General features: G+C 31.3%; 1 protein-coding gene across 3 annotated transcripts in view; it reads left to right on the top strand.

The window, feature by feature from the left end:
* Positions 1 to 16814, top strand: part of LOC126810726 (myocardin-related transcription factor B) — a 79808-nt gene that overhangs the window by 48214 nt on the left and 14780 nt on the right. For 2 of the 3 annotated variants that reach the window (XM_050535942.2, XM_050535941.2), the window contains 3 exons: positions 2721 to 2963; positions 7316 to 7381; positions 7612 to 7667. In XM_050535942.2, coding sequence (XP_050391899.1) covers positions 2825 to 2963; positions 7316 to 7381; positions 7612 to 7667 — 261 coding nt within the window. In that variant the 5' untranslated portion in view covers positions 2721 to 2824. Of the gene's footprint in view, positions 1 to 2720; positions 2964 to 4659; positions 4701 to 7315; positions 7382 to 7611; positions 7668 to 16814 lie in introns of those variants that run through there. The other variant, XM_050535943.2, reaches the window with a different exon arrangement.

Raw genomic sequence — 16814 nt, forward strand, 5'->3', positions numbered from 1 at the left:
TTTCTCTGACATTTTACTGCTTTAGATACCTGAAAATAATTAAATGACTCAATGGTTGAAGTTTGTTTTTTTCTTGGCTTTATTTCCTTCCTCCACATTCTTTCTAGAAAATGAATTTTAAAGTCTTCTAGAATAAACAAATGGGGAGGGATAGAGTTGAACACCTATGCAACTCAATTTGATCAATTCGAAACTAAGACATATTTTTGTTTCCATAATATGGCTTACCGGTAGGGTTCTTTCCCAGTGGGAGCAAACCAAATAAAATGCTAGGAAAAATCAAAAGTCCAACAGGTGACCCCAATATTATGTACAAATGTAGGATCAAAATCATGACTTCTATTGATTACTGACAATATGATCTACAATCCACATGTTATACCACTCGGCCACAAAACAAATTAGGATGAAATAAATCTGTGTGCACAAAGTACCTAAGTTTATTCTCCAAACAAATATCAGTATATTTAGTTAGAATAATCTTATTACAATCAGGTTTTGATGATTGTTCTTTGATTAGCTATTTGATGAATTGTATGATATCGTATAGAAAGAATAAGTTAGTAAATGTTGGCAGGTTGAATATATTTAGTAAATATCGGGCAGGTAGTAGAGTTTATAACAACCAAGTCTATCATTCTCACCTGTACCTACTACATAGAAATCAGGTCAACTTTGTTTTCACTTAAGTATCTGATCATCATACACTGACCGGCTGGCCTCAATTCCTACAAATAAAACAAGAGAAATATGAGGTTTTGTCTTGTTCCGATAAACAAGCTAATGTCAGCACCCATGTGGATGAGCTGTTGTCTTGTAAGTAACATATTGCGAGTATTTTACATATGATTTCACCTTTGAAGCAAGGTATATGGTTGAAATTTGTGTAGAACTGTGAGCTCATCTATGAAGAAAATCACCTTGTGGAGGCGGAAGTTAGTGGAGAATTTTTATCTTCACAAAAATACTCAAGATTTTATCCTATATCAAAGTTATTCAACAAGTAGGGCTGATGACAATAAAAGGATGAAAATCCCCTGAAATATGAACAATCTAGGTCAAAACATTGCATAATTTGTAATAATAAAAATATTGTGTCTATTTATAAAGTGCTAAATCCACAAAACGTGCTCATTTTTGCAAATCAAAATAAAAACTGTCTTTGCTCATATTTAGTAATGTTCAGGAATTTGATTTTCATCGTAAGAATTAATTGTGTGTTATGTTAGGAATATATATTTGTAACCGAATGTTTATGACAATTTAAATGTTATTTTTCTGGATCATGTAAATGATGGTAATTATGTATTAATAAATAGTCTCTATAGTATTTGCTCACCATATTGAATTATGATGGTTGTTTTCCTAGTATAATTGGTTTTATTGGGGTACTTGTTTATTAGTATTATTCCTGGTAATTACTACCATCTGAGCTTGTTGGTAATGCATTAGAGTCAAAGAACCCGTCATTCCAATCTCAACAAAGTGCATGTATGCCTTTCTGAAAGTATCCAATCTCATTATAAGGGGTTAGTTAAAGAAACAAATCTTCTTAAATGCACACCATATGTCATTACTTGCCTTTCACAGATGCATATCATGTGGTTGGAGGCTATTGTTTTGGACAGTGGTCAGTTGTACTTATAGTATTTGACCATCAGTAATGTAGATGGATACAGATCTAGTCTTGACATATTAATCAACAAACCTACCCATGATAAAACTAGGTACAATAAATACCTGGCATGCACATAACCCCCTGTTATCTTCATCTCAGTTACCTAGGCTTGTACTGGAATCATTTCACATAAATCTCAAAAAGACATCCTCCTGAATTATAAATACATTTACCAAGTTAAAAATAGAGTTGACGTTTTTTTCTCTTTAAACATAGTTCTAAATAGACATATATAATTTCCACCTAGATAAGATTGAACTGTGTTTTTAAATGGGCGAGAAATGGTTTGTTTTGAAATTTAAGCTCAACTGTATCAAAGTTTGGTGCAGAGCTAATTTCATGGCCCGTTTTCTGCTGTTAAAAGAATATGAGAATATTAGTATATTTAGTCAGTTGTCTAAACAGAAGATTAATGTACCGTTCTTTGTGTTTTTAAAGTAGCTGGGTTGTCAGCTGATACACAGGGTGCAGTTGTTCTGTGTTTATTTGTTTCCTTTGGTGTCTGCTCACATGTCCACTCTAAGCAGACAATAAAAACAGAATTCAAAGGAACAGAAGCTTTTAATACACATCATAATGAAGATAAACAAAGGATTACCTCCATAATTGTTGGTATAATCTAGTTGAAGAGGATTTTATAATGTTTTTTGTGGAACAACAATAGATTTATTGTATGTAAATTTAAACGACAATCTAGATATGATTTAATGTATGATTTGGATGAGAGTTAATTTCAATAATTTTGGTAATATTCAATTGTTTTTATAACACTTGCTCGTTTTGTAGAATTCTCTAAATGCCCAAGCAACGGAAGTTATCATCCAATCTCCATGAAATTTACTTCTCCAGTTATGGCCCTTGTTTACTCGGTATAAATTTGTTAACAGGGAAATTTAGAATGGACATAGCTGGTTGTGGGCGTATTGGGGCCTGACAAAGTTCAGCACTTTATTTCCACCAAAATCCAAATGTAATGTTACAAAATTATTCAATTCAAAGGTAAATATGACAAATTATATATATATGTGATCTTTCTTTTCAGATTCAAACAGCAGCAGTGCTTGGACACCCCTGTATGGGGGAGGAGGAAAACTTGATAAAGACGCTATACAGTTAATCCACAAGTTTTACTGTAAAGATTGTCAAATGGAAGAACAGGCAGCCGAAAGAGCTAAAGCGCAGTCTTCTAGTAAAGCTGCTGCTAACTCCCCATATCACAGAGAACCAACTAGTCCAGTACTTGATCAACATTCCCTTACTCAAAGTCTGGATAAAAACAAAGAATGTAAGTAAACATCTCTGATCACTGTTATTAATCTATGGACAAATGACTGGAGACATTTTTTACCAATCAAATCCTAGTTTTCATCAGTAGTTTAACTCATATCAACCCATTTCCAACATCAATTTCTGTTTAAAATTTGAATCTGGAAGATGACCCCTTGGTAAACGAAAGTAAAGTAGCATGGATGGGTCAAAGAAACCGGTGAAGTGTCTCATGCAAGATCCTCAACCCCATCAATTCAGTATTAGTACAATGTACATGGATTCAATAAGATAAATCTGTTTAACTAGTTTATTGGTTCAATTTAGGACATTGAAATGTGGTCATATACTGTTGTTACATCCGTCCAATCAGTGATGTGTTCATGAGATGAAGAAGTCTATTGATTTTCTGATAGTTACAGCCCGATAGTTGTGGCCCTAGATAGTTACAGCCCGATCGTTGTGGCCCTAGATCTGGCTTGGTAAAATCTTCTTAATGCCACTACATACAAAAGAATAAAAATGTGACAACCTTTATAGACTACATGGACAATTTAGCTGTTGTGGACGTATATTTAGTTGCCTGGCAACCTGCCTTTTATCTTTCAATAGGTCTATAGTTTTGTTTACAGTTTATTTGTTTGAGCTATTCTGAAAACATCTCTCGTTATAAGAATAAGTATAATAATAATTATGATATATAGTTTGTACTTACTGCTTTGGGTAAGTAAAAGTAGATAGTGTCTGATACTGTAATTAAATTACTAAAACATGTTGGTAAGTCATTAACAGACCTACAGATAGCTTATACAAGTTCCTAGATTTCTGCTTGATTTACAAAATTACCCATTTAGACCTGAAAGAGTAAGAAAAAACAAGTCTTTAATGGAAATTGGAAGTGATGTTGGTTAGCTTTGAGCAGTGCAGAGTTTTGCATTAATCTTTATTATAAAGAACCAAGTACATTTCCTCCACTACCAATAACATGACAGTTTTATTATCATTGTCAATAAAACAGATTGTAAAATTAATTGTGGCTATTGACAAATGACACTAACTTCAATGGCTACACATCAACAGAAATCAGCTGACTTGCATGTTTTTTTTTTCTTTCTGACAGCCGTCAGTACAGTACAAATGATGGCCTTGCACACAATGGCGTACTGCCAAAATTAGGTAGAAGAATGTTTGGCGCTTACTTCGTCAGTTAGCAGCAGGCTGTCTGCCAAATGTGTTTTTCAATAGAAGAGAGTTCCAGATGCTCATACTGATCAGTTGAAATTGCTTAAGCACTTTGAAGTTTTAAATTTGATAATTTCAACAGTTAACTGTAGGTGTCCTTGATGAGATCACAGATGACTACTGATTTGATGTTAAAATACATGTCATGGCAATGATTATGATAATATATACATGTTCTTTCACACTAAAACTTTTTTTTGATAAAAACCTGTTTTCCCCTTTTACTTTTATACCAAAATAAACTTACAGATTAAACTAACAGACATTTGTTTACATCATAGAAATGTCTTGAGTTAAAATTAAAATCTAGCATTTTTCTAGACCTATTCTTAAAGAGAACAAATTTGGAATAGAACGGTTTTGTCTGTGTATGAAAACCCGAAAAGAAGTTGCAAAAATATGCATTATCAAATGAAAATATAGGTCCCAAATAATATCAGAATTTTTGTAGAAATATTGTTTTATATCTAAAGGTGTGAGGAGAACTCTATAAGCACTAAAGAATGTTTATCAAGTGAGTTTTTCTGTCAAATTTGGATTCATTTGCATTGTATTGTTGATATTATGTTCCTGGCTTTCACTTAGTTCAAGTGATGGGTTGTAGAACGGCTTTGGTTTTTCATGATTTTGATTGGCTAATCTTGATAATGAACATCTAATTTTCAATAAATTTTGTACAAGTTTGGAGATCTTAAAAGAAAAGCAATTTTTGATGTAAATAAAACAAATTTCTGACCAGTCAGTCAAAATCATGTAATGGGTATTATTGTTAATCTTGGTGATTTCTAATCTTATGTTGATTTATTATGTTTAGTATCTTTGGGTACAGTTTAGTTTAGTTCAGTTTAATGTTCTACTGTCTATGTTCAGCGTTCAATTTGTCTTCATGTTCTACATGCTATATTTAAAATCTGTTTATTTTCCTTTCCAGCTTTTGCTAATATAGGTGTATGTGCTTTTTCTGAAGCTAAAATTTGATTTGATATTCGTTGGTATACATCTACTTAGATGTCATATTGTTTTGCAGGATAGGTCAGATGGGATCATGTTGCTTAATTGCTGCACCTGTTTTTATTTGAAGATCAGGACAGACACCTGCCTCCAAATGCTGTTTTTGTTACATAACTATCGAATTAGTTTTCTTCTTCCATGACTGATTCCTCCCTCGGTACCCTTCATTCCCAGATGACCAAATTTGTCGAAATTCTAATTTAAAGACAATCTAAATCTGTTTTAAGGTGAATCACTTGGGTAATACTTATTTTATACTGATACAATAATAAGGGTGTAGCTGAGGCTAATTTATCAAAAATATTTACATGACAGATCATGGCAGTTATTGACTCACCAACTTCTTGAAACTTTTAGACAACTAAATATTTTCCTAGAACCTTGGAATATGTTTTGTTGTTAAATGATAGCAAGATATAACTGTTTATGTTTATTCTGCTTGTGGTGTACAGCTACATAATTTACTTTACACTAGATATATAGTTACTTATCATGACATAAAAGATACCATGAAAAAACACATTTAATGAGCAGTATAAGTTTTTCTGCAGATACTTAAAGATCTCCATTTCATTTCAACATTTTGCAGGAGTAAAATAACTACTACATTTTTCATTTTCATGCAAAACTTTCATATTGATTTAAGTCAAATGAGTAGTATTTATTCTATAAAAAGCAACGTATCTGCGTATTCTCTAGAATAAGAAGCTTATCTAATTGGTAATAGCAGTTAAATTAGATTTCATATTGGGAGGTTGCTTTTCGTGCAGGTAGATGAGCACTGGGTGGAAGATAATTGGCAACTGAACTATCCTTAGAAATGCCTTAAAACTTTTGCAATAATCAGACTGAAAATATGAGAAAAAAAACGTGACTTTACAAATTAAGATAAAAGTATTTATGGAGTTTCTGAGTTTTTATGTCAAAATTGGAATAAAATGACGCAGTTTATGGCATTTGCCATCTGCTCCTACGAATTATTGCCCAACTGTCAGAGTTAAGATTTTACTATTGAAGTTTTATCTTATCACAACCTGTAAACACTAAATATCTAAAGAATTCTGCTGGCAGCCGCCAGATTCTGTTTTTCTATGTTTCTTCCATGATGGTCATGTAGACATTTATTTACTAGTATACTTTGAAAAGAATTTGCCATGGTCTAGTGTTATTTTATAGTTAAATAATTATTTTTTTCATCTGGTTGCCACACATTAGTTGAAATATGATATTAAATACATGTATATTGTTAGCAATGGTAATGGACCAGTTTCTTTATATACAGATGTTGCACATTCGATTTTCATCCGACCTTGTTACTGTTATAAGTTTCTTTCATAAAGCTCACTTTAATCATTATTTATGACCCACATTTCCTGAATGGTGTTACCTTTTTTATTAACTTTTATTTTTACCTATAAATGTGGATTGGTAAGAAAGTAAAATAAAAATATAAAAGGTCAAGTTCTTTTCTCCTTTTTTTTTTTAAAGAAATATGGCTTTCAGTTTATGAAAATTATTTGAAGTTTTGTTATATGAAGCAATTTCAAATGATAACAATCCCCCAAAACTGCCAGGGTTTAAAGAATATGTTGAATGTCCAATTCTAGGTTAACTACTGTAATGACTTTTATCAGATAAGAGGTATCTAGTTTCCCTTAACATATGATTGCCTCTGCTACTGTAACATCAACTTCTGATGGCACCTGTCATGGTCAAATGTTTACTATGAGTCGTTTATTTGGGTTGAAAGATATTTTAGTGTCAATATGATAAAATTAGAACAAGCACAGTTTCTTTAACAAATTCGATATTAAAGATAATGTGAACAGTTAACCTCTTTAGCAAAAAGGTCTGTATTTTCTTAGAACATCTGAATAAGATGTCTTATTTGTATTCATACTGACTAATATATGCTTTTGTAGAAATGCCTTTAATATCAAGAACATTTTTTAGTTTCAGTGTTCTATCTTCTAAAATCTTATCATGTACAGCTGCTCATCAATTTTATTTTGATTAATTTTCATCTCTACCTGTCTTTTATTAAATTCTATGTGTCAGCTGGAAATTCTGTAAAATATTATTTTATTTAATGGTTTTTGATTTTATTTATTTTTTTAGCATTAAAGAGGAAGTTGATGCTAAGAAGATCAGTAACTGAACTAGCTGATCGAGGCATATATCCACGTAAGTTTGAACTAATGCTTACATGATATTTATTACAATTAGATTTCCGTCATGCGCATGCCATCATCAATTATCCCCTGTTTGAGGCCGTTTTTAGTAAGGTAATCTGTTGGCTATGTAGAATTGGCCTTGTACTGATAACTATGCTAATAAAATACAACCTGATTCTGGTTACACAGAATGAAGCAGGTGAAAACCCAGTGATTTATTTCTCGACTTCTATATTACAGCTCTGAAAACACCTCCAGCCTATTCTGAACAACGAAAACAATTAGAAAGGGCCAAAGTAAGTTAAATATATGTACTTTTATCTGATTGAACTTGTTACCTGTTAAAGGGGCCCCCAAATTAGTTGATGGACAATGATCAGCATATGCCCCCCCCCCCATTGTCATAGGTTATGCAAGGGCCCAATAACGTTTTCAGCCAGGGGCCCCACACAAACTTAATCTGACCCTGCTGTAACCTAGAATACTTTGCGTAAAAACACTATTCATATTTTAAATGAACAAGATGGCCACAAATATTATTTTAGTCCCTGCAAGTTAAAAGTTGCTGCTATCTGAAATGGTTATTGTTGTTTGTATAGTAACAAATCTGTTGCAATATTTTTAATGAAAACCAGAAGCTCATGTAATGTTAGATTTGGAAACTGAATAGTCATATGTTTTATTTGACCTTTTATTGAATAACGAAAAATAATAAATGAAGATGAAAAAAATAGAAACTGCAAATGTGAAGACAATTTATTTCTGAACCACTGAAGCAAACAAAAAACATTTTGTAACTTTTTGATGAAATCTGGATTTTCCATCATTTGATTTAATTAGCAAAAAATATGATGCAGTTTGTAGAGTGTTTTATAATACGATCTGTCTCCCATTTATGTCAATTGAATATAGTCTGTAAGTAGTTATAAAATCTCTAAAAGTTATGATAACACAGCGCATCATTAAATAAGAAATTGTAAGCTGTAAAGAAGAGGAGTTTAGTTAATGATTGCATGGGGAAGGTATTAGCTTCATTATGTCAGCGTATTCTATTATATGTCACCTGTTGATGTTTACAACCAAGCTCTGTGGCATTAACAATTGAATCACCCCATTCCATTGTATCTGAACTCTCTACATCTCTACATATTTTCATCCTACAACTTGTTTGTTTATGAAAAATGGCACATGTTGGAGATAAATCGTCATAATTTTTGGGTATTAAGTTATGACTTTATCACCTAGAATGTGCTGCTGATTTCTTACTCTAACTTCTGTACTGTATCTAAAATAAGTGATAAAACTAATGTACTACCATTCCAAATAGACATTTTAGCACCACAACTTTTTCTCTTGATTGTAAAGCTGAACCACTCTTATTCCACTTATGTATTAAATTATCTATGGATCACGACATGATCAAAAGATTTACTAATATAATATATAAGTTATTTTAGATTACATGTATTACATCAGTGCAAATAGATCATTTATAGTCTTGGATCTTAACTATACTTTTATGACATTATTGAAAAAATATAGTCTGAAAATGCCTATTAATGTATGGTACTGCAAGTGCAATTATGAGCTAAGATATTTCTGTAAACTGATACTTGTACTAAAAAGAAAGCTTCAAGGTTGAGGTTCCTTATACAAATGTTGTGTCTTTACATTCTAAAGAAAAAAGGAATAAAAGATTTTTTAAAAAATGAAATAAGCTTAGTGATACAAATTTGTCTAGAACAGTTTGACACACTGTAGAATTTAACAGGAAAGTGAACAGATAGCAAACAGGAAGTCAATTCTATTTGACTACAATCTGTTTTGTTCAGTTCAATCCCTACCTTTCAAATGATTATCTATGAAAACTAGGCTGTTGGAAATAATTGATTTTAGAGCTTATAACACCATTTGTGGCCCTATTTGGAAATAAGGGAACTTATATATCACATGATCACAATTTTGCACCAGAAGTAGTTGTGAATTACCAAAGAAATGTCATATTCAAAAACCTGCTAAAATAACTCCCAGGAAGTCTTCTTATATGAAATATGAATTGCAATTGCTATCTCGATAAAAAATAATTGCTGTGGTTCATGATCTAATTGATCTTCTAAATTAATATTTGATTACTTAAAAATGTAATGTAGCTTCACATATTCTCAAATGCAGGGACTAAAAGATAATATTTTTTAATTATATATGACCTTGGGAGACAGTAACTTTTATTTCCTCATGGATTAGCACTTCTAATGATATCTACCTCTTGAATGTTCTGTAACTTCTCCTTATAGTATATTTATTAATCAATCAGTGGATTGATTACACATTATAATGTGCCATTTACTTTTTACTCAGTCGAATTAGATTTCCATAGACTGTAAATCGACACATTTCCTGATCAAGTAATAAGATAATGTAAAGTTGCTTAGTCCGTTAATTCAGTTTGAGAAAATGTGTCACGACAAAGTAGGAGCAGGTTGAAATAAAAATTAAGCTATTATGCTTACAATTGAAATGAGGAAATAGAAATAGCTATGAGAGGTAAAATAAAAGTAAATTGTTTTTTAAAGTTGTTTACAGTGTATATGTGTTCGATGAATCATGTTTAAGATGTTAAAGTTATTTTGGAGGGTAGACGTGTTGTCTTATAAATGGTACTCCTACAGTTTTTGTCCCACTTTTACCTTAATACATATGGCTTTGACCAGATACATCAAATTCTTGTTACTGTAAATAGATATACACTGACTTCTAGTACATGCAATGATGCAGGATTGGAGGCGATCTGTTATCTTCAAATGTTATACTTGATTCTTTCAGCTTATGTAGGCGCTATACTGATATCTGATGTACATTAAACATAACAAAAGGATATGTTATTTTATGTTTCTCTAATGTGTGATATCTAACATTATTCCACTTGTTAAATAGAATAGAAGAAAGTTGTTTTTGGCAGGGACAGTCTGTTTTATTTTGGTTTAGGGTAATTGGTTTTAAAGGAATCGTGAACATTAAATTAATGTTTCTACATTACAGGAATAGCGTAAATAATAAGGAAATTTGAGTCAATATATTTATTTTTAAAACATTAGTACTTGGCTAAATCAATTTAATTTTCAATAAAAACTGGATTATCTAATCCATTTGTAGATTTAATATAGTCAGGTGTCCAGTAAATAGCATTTAAAGAGGCATTAGGCAAGAGCTAAATCTGCCTATTGCAGGTCATTTTTAGGCCTGAAATGTTATTTTAATTATTGATCAGGTATTAATTAACTTACCAAGACCATAATCAATTCTTGATGCATTTGCATGGCTGTGATATAAGAGGATATAAATACGTTTTGTGGTCAATGCGGTTACCATAAAAATGGATAATTGAGACATTGTTTATTATTGTAACAACAGTGGTAATGACAATCGAGGCTAGACTATAATTGTATCACCAATATCGAAGCTCAGAATGAAGTTACACAGGATACAATTTTATGGATACACAATAACTGAATACTACTCACATATACCTTTGTATCCTCGTCGAAACATCGCTTAGTATTAAAGTCAGGGCAATTACTAGATGCCAGATTGAAGTAATTTGACTGAATTTTTCAGTATATTTTCTTTTCATTACCTAATGCTACTTTAAATGTCATGTATTGCTGTCACCCCAATCCGTGAACACTCCACTGACTAAATTTATCATCTGATCTTTATAAAATTCATGTATGTTGTTAGCATTAGTAAGACAAAGAAGTCCATTTTGTGTTTTATTTAATTAAACATTCACAATGCAACAACCTTTATAAACTGCTCAGACACCTGTGGCATATGTTTTGTTTCCTGACAACCTATCTTTTTAATTAATTTTCATCCTTTCGGGCATTCACCTTTAAGGTATAATAAAGAACTGACATGAATATGTGTTGTTGAAATGTTAGACATGACTTGCTTCTGTTAATGACAACTAAAGTAGAAGGTATTTTCAGCACATTTAGGAGTTCTGATTTCATCTTTAATGACAATTTTATTACCTCTATGGTATCTAGTGTATCTACTTATATCAGATGTGCATTTGCCACTGATCAACAAATTAACAACATTTAGGCTATCAATTTAAACTACATCAATGTTTTCTTAAAACGAAAGAAAAAAACAAACAACGTCTCATGCAATGATTTTCTACAAATAATATGAAACTGATGGCTATGCAATGAATTTAGATTTAGATTAATGCATTGAAATACAGTATATAAATTATGCATGATCATTAAACGAAAATAAACTTGATATGACATTGCATTAATTTAAAGAATTAAAGTTTATTGTGGAGTCAGTTTGCTCGCTCTATTTACAAACTAATCAAAAAATTCAATTAAGAAGTTCAGAAATTATATCTTGAGAACAGGATAATACCTACTTTTTAGGAAATCACAAAATAAAAGTAGGGTTACCGGTACTTTTTTTTTTTTTTTTTTTTGAATCGGATCAATGGCAGAATGTTTATTATGATATAGTATATTGAGTTGTAAACATGTGATAATATATAGTAGGTGTAAAATCTTATCATGACCAGGTGGTAATATTCAGTTACACGACTTCATGATATTACAAAGGGTTCTAATTATTCCTGATGGTCTAATAGATGGATATATAGTCTGGTGTACTTTAGTGAATCCTTCTCACCTCCATCGCCTCCAGTCATTAAAAATATCAAACACTTTCAGACCTGGTTGAGTGATAGGGTGGAGTTAACAATTTTGGCAGTGGTCAGAGATTTCAATTTGATTGGGTGCCAAGATTTGGTTGCATCATAGTATTTGTCGTCTTATTATTCTTTAATATAGATTTATTGAAAGAAAAGTGTACCGTATGTTAGTCCCTAAATTTTTTAGTTTGTGTTGAGTGGACGTTAAACCCCATTTCTCAGTCTCTCATGGGTGGTCGATTAGGAACCTTGTACTGTCTCTATGGCTGATTAATGTTGAGACTGTGGAAGTATGAAAGTGTGTATATTTGAGCTATTGAGACTATTGAATTACATCAATAATTTGTATGTTTTTTATTGAGTGCAGTAAGTAATGAGAGATGAGATAGATCAGCTAATTAATATAGAGATGTTACACATGATATGTTTTACTACTGGTCATATGGTATTATCATCAGTACAGTTTATAACATATGTTTTACATTTTATATTCATTTACTCTTTCATAAAACATTAACTACATCAACAAAACAGGAAGTAAACAATCACATAGATTGGCTTTGATCAGGCCTTGATTTTGGGTGTGTATACCTGGCATTTTTGACTTTTTGCTGAACATTGAATATATCTGTGCTGAACATTAAAAATATTAATTAAAACACAGGAAGGGAAAACGTTGGACCAAACAACAGATATTGGACGGATTGTACCAGACACAAACTGAATTTGAACTCATTTTGAGTAACAGGTAGCTTATTTATAAGCTAGTCTTTAATCTTGAAATGCATGTAGTGAAAGCGATCTGTTGTGTAACTTGTGTCATATATCAGGCACATATCTAAATCTTTCTGACTTCCAATTATGAATATCTGCTACGGTATGTAAGGGGTGCAAAAGGAAGAGTCAACCTGCTTATTTGTTTGACTAAAATTGGAATGATTAGATGATAATACTGTCCTGTTTCTTTGATAAAAAATTTTGTTGAATAATCTTAAATATGAAATGGTATTTTGTATCAAACTGGATTCCAGGAAGAGATGTTGATCTATGATTTGAGGAAAATAAACAAGGTCTTCTCTTCTAATAATTTTCTTTCTCCCTTTCCCCCAACTTTAAGCCTGGCGATTTTTGTTGACTATTTGGTTTAATATACATTTTTGCCCAGATTTTGATGGATATTCATGATTTTGAGGTGGAGAGATCAGGAAGTAGGAAAATACCTACTAAAATGATGTCACAACCTACATAACCAGATCTGAAAAAAAAAGATTAAAAAAGTTACTCTTCTTCAATATTTTCATCAGACGATTGTGACATCACAGACTCTTTGTGGTTAGAAAGATTCAGTCTGATTAAAAGACAGATCCAATTTCGTTTCGTTTTTATAGTTCAAAATTTCGATTTTACTTGTCTTTACTACACTTGGATCTGGAAGCGTTGTTATTTAACACATGTTCTGCTTGAAATGAGGGGTCAGCCAATTCAAATGGTCTGTCAAATCGAGCGTTTGACCTTTTTTGCACGGAACTGTGGGTAGACGTTAGTGGCAATAGAAATCAAAACAAAGCAAAAGTAGATAAAAAATACAGGGCAGTCGCTAATTGGTTAATCGAATGACTGACGTAATCGGATCAAATGTCGCTTGCTTGGTACCTTGCGTCATAGAACGCGAACTCACACTATAACTTGTTAGATCTACATGTAGTGTAGGTCATCGAAAGTAGAAAAAACGAAACGAAATATAGATCTATATTTTAATTAGATTGAGAAAGATTAAGATAATCGGAATCTGAAAAACATATTTTAGGCTAAGAAATATCATGGATGTAACATTGAAGACAGTTGGGATAGAGTTACTAGAACCCATGTAGTGCTAATATACTTTCGGGCATCTGGTTGTAGTTAAAGGCTGGACTGTATCATATCTGCTCATTATATCAGTTTGGGAGAAACAGATCACTTATAAAATATGTATCATATCAGAAATTTACAACCATCCACTGCTCAATATGAGTTAAGCAGAATACCTTTTGATGGTCAGGGCTTGACCTACTCACTCATTTTATCCTACCAGATGTACATAATATACATTCAGCATAATGTCAAATAATGCAGCTGTTGAGGTCAAAATTGTTTACATGTTCACTTTCAGTTTAGAGATAATGAAATTTGAATTTTATGTATTATTCCAGTCTGCTGTCTTTGCCAGTTAATAAAGTCGATAAATACCTGAATTGTTATGAATGTATATTTATCGTAAAACCAGGTTTTAATAAAGTTATAAGATATTAATCCAAAGATGTATTATATAGACTGTGTTAGTTCCCTTTAGACATATTCCTTTAAATTGAAACAAAGAACATAATCATTCTGATCTTTCAACAACAGGTTGGAAACAAAATTAAAAATTGCTGTCATGGCACATCATAAATCAGTGCCTATTTTTGGATTGGTATGAAAATAATCATCACCACAAAATATAAGTTAATAATTGCTTTTGTCAGGATATATTCCGAAAACAAATCTCTCTTGAGAATGACACCGTTGATGATCAACCTATTGAAGATATTTCAGTACAAGCTACCAGCTTAATATCTTTAAACTCCAATTTGACTTTAACGTCACTTTTCGATATAAATCATTCTATATTTGGATCTTGTTTGTGTCATAGAATTTATTTTGAGATGAATCAATTTTAAATTTTGCAAATATCAGGATTCTGATAGAGAATAATTCAGTCATTTCCCTTTGTACCAACTGTTTCACATGTGCTCAAAATTTTGTGTGAAAATTTTCTAGGTTATTTGTATTGTACTATAGAAATATTCTGTGGAACCAGCAGGGATATTTGGTTCTATTGTTCAAGGGATTTTTTTCTTCATTCACCTAAAATGTTGTTCAAAAGTGAAATATTGTTGAGCAATCATTTTGACACTTGGATCAAAAGTAAAAGTATTTTTCCATGGGCATTAATAAAGAAATATACTTCAAAGGTTGGTGGTATATATTTGAATGTTATTATTTTTTTGTGAAATGTTGTAGTTAATTTGTATGTAAACTGTTTTCTAAAGTGCCTTAAAGACGCATTAACTTATCAAAACTTCAAACACTGATAACTTCTCTCAGAATATATTTTCATTTTCATTATCTATTTTTGAACTATTATGGAATGAATGACTGTCTCTTTATCTAATTCTTAAATAATGCATCTTTAAGGAGTGGAATTTATCTGAGGGGCAGTCATTTCATCGTACATTTTAATAAGAACATTTGTCTCTGACTACATTATTGAAAGATCCTTCAAAATTTTCTTTGTAGATAAAATGCCCAAATTTAATTCTTTTACTTTTTTGAACACATTTTTCATGAGGTTCTTTAAATAGGATGCCGTAACTGAAATTGTAAAAGTTTTTATTCTCCATTTGGAATGAGGTGCTTTTTTTCGTTCTTCAGTAGCAATTATAAATAAATCACAAAATTAAAAAAACTGTTTTCTCTGTGAGTAGTCTTCCAGCATTGACATTTGGAAAATCCAATCTTGGATGACATTAATTTCAAACACTGGATTTCCTTCCAGATTTAGAGAGTTTCAAAAAAAATTATTAACGACTTTATTAACATTAGATCTTTAATGAGCAGTGTGTTGAGGTTTATTCCAGAAACTTTCAAACTATTTTAGAATTCTATTTTGTAAACTATTAAAAAAAAGACACCCACATTGATGAATAATCCAATTTTATAAGTTGTTTATTTATTTGGGTGATTTATTTTGATGGAAAGATAAGGCTAGTGGTTGACTGTGCTGTTATTCAAGAAGATATATTTAATGCTAACAGTTGCGATGTTACCTCACCTGTTGAGTTGATTAGCTCACTAATACCCACCTCAAGGGCATCACTAATAGAAAAACAAGCACACAAAACATAGCTGTTAAAATTCCATCTTCTGTGACTCACAGATCATTCTAGTTGTCGGCAGCAACTGGAGCACATTAAATTTTGTCTTCCAACCCACACATTATGTTATCAATATTATAAGTTTGCATATTACCTTCACCTTAAGGCTGAATGTGTAACCTAATGCAATAAGTGGTAAAATAATTATATATGATGATGTTCCATCTTATGCAAGAGTAAGATATTTTAAACCTAATATACTGACAATGGAAATCTCCCTCCAACATCAAAATCAAAATTGTTTTTACATTTTTTAATTATCATTACAAAACAAAATGTATTTCATGTAATTTTTAAAGGTGAAAGATCATTATTATCATAAAGAATTGTCCATCTTTATTAGCCAGGTTGGTTGTGAAAAATAATATGTTAAACACCATTTCTTTCATTTAAGTGATCTTAATAAGAGTAAAATAATAAATGTGAATGTAGTCTTGTGGTTCCATGTCTTAAAATTAATTTTCATATAGAATTAATGATTTAGTAAACTTATTAGAATAAGATTATAAGATTAAATTTACAGAAGTAGAACTTTATCTGTTTAACCCAATGATATTTTAGTTGATATCACCATCAACATTATTGGAAAGGTTATAATTACATATATTACATATTGACCATCAGGATGGTATTTAACATGTTCGTGGTGGTTATCTCTTGAAAATATCCAAAACTGTTTACAGAGAGGAAGAGAATTAGTCAGGTTCAAAGCCTTCCAACAATACTCAAGAGCATTGATCTTTTACCTTTAAATAGGTTTAACATACTGTTTCCATATT

This window comes from Patella vulgata, chromosome 2 (genome assembly GCF_932274485.2).
Source record: "Patella vulgata chromosome 2, xgPatVulg1.2, whole genome shotgun sequence".
Classification (NCBI taxonomy): domain Eukaryota; kingdom Metazoa; phylum Mollusca; class Gastropoda; family Patellidae; genus Patella; species Patella vulgata.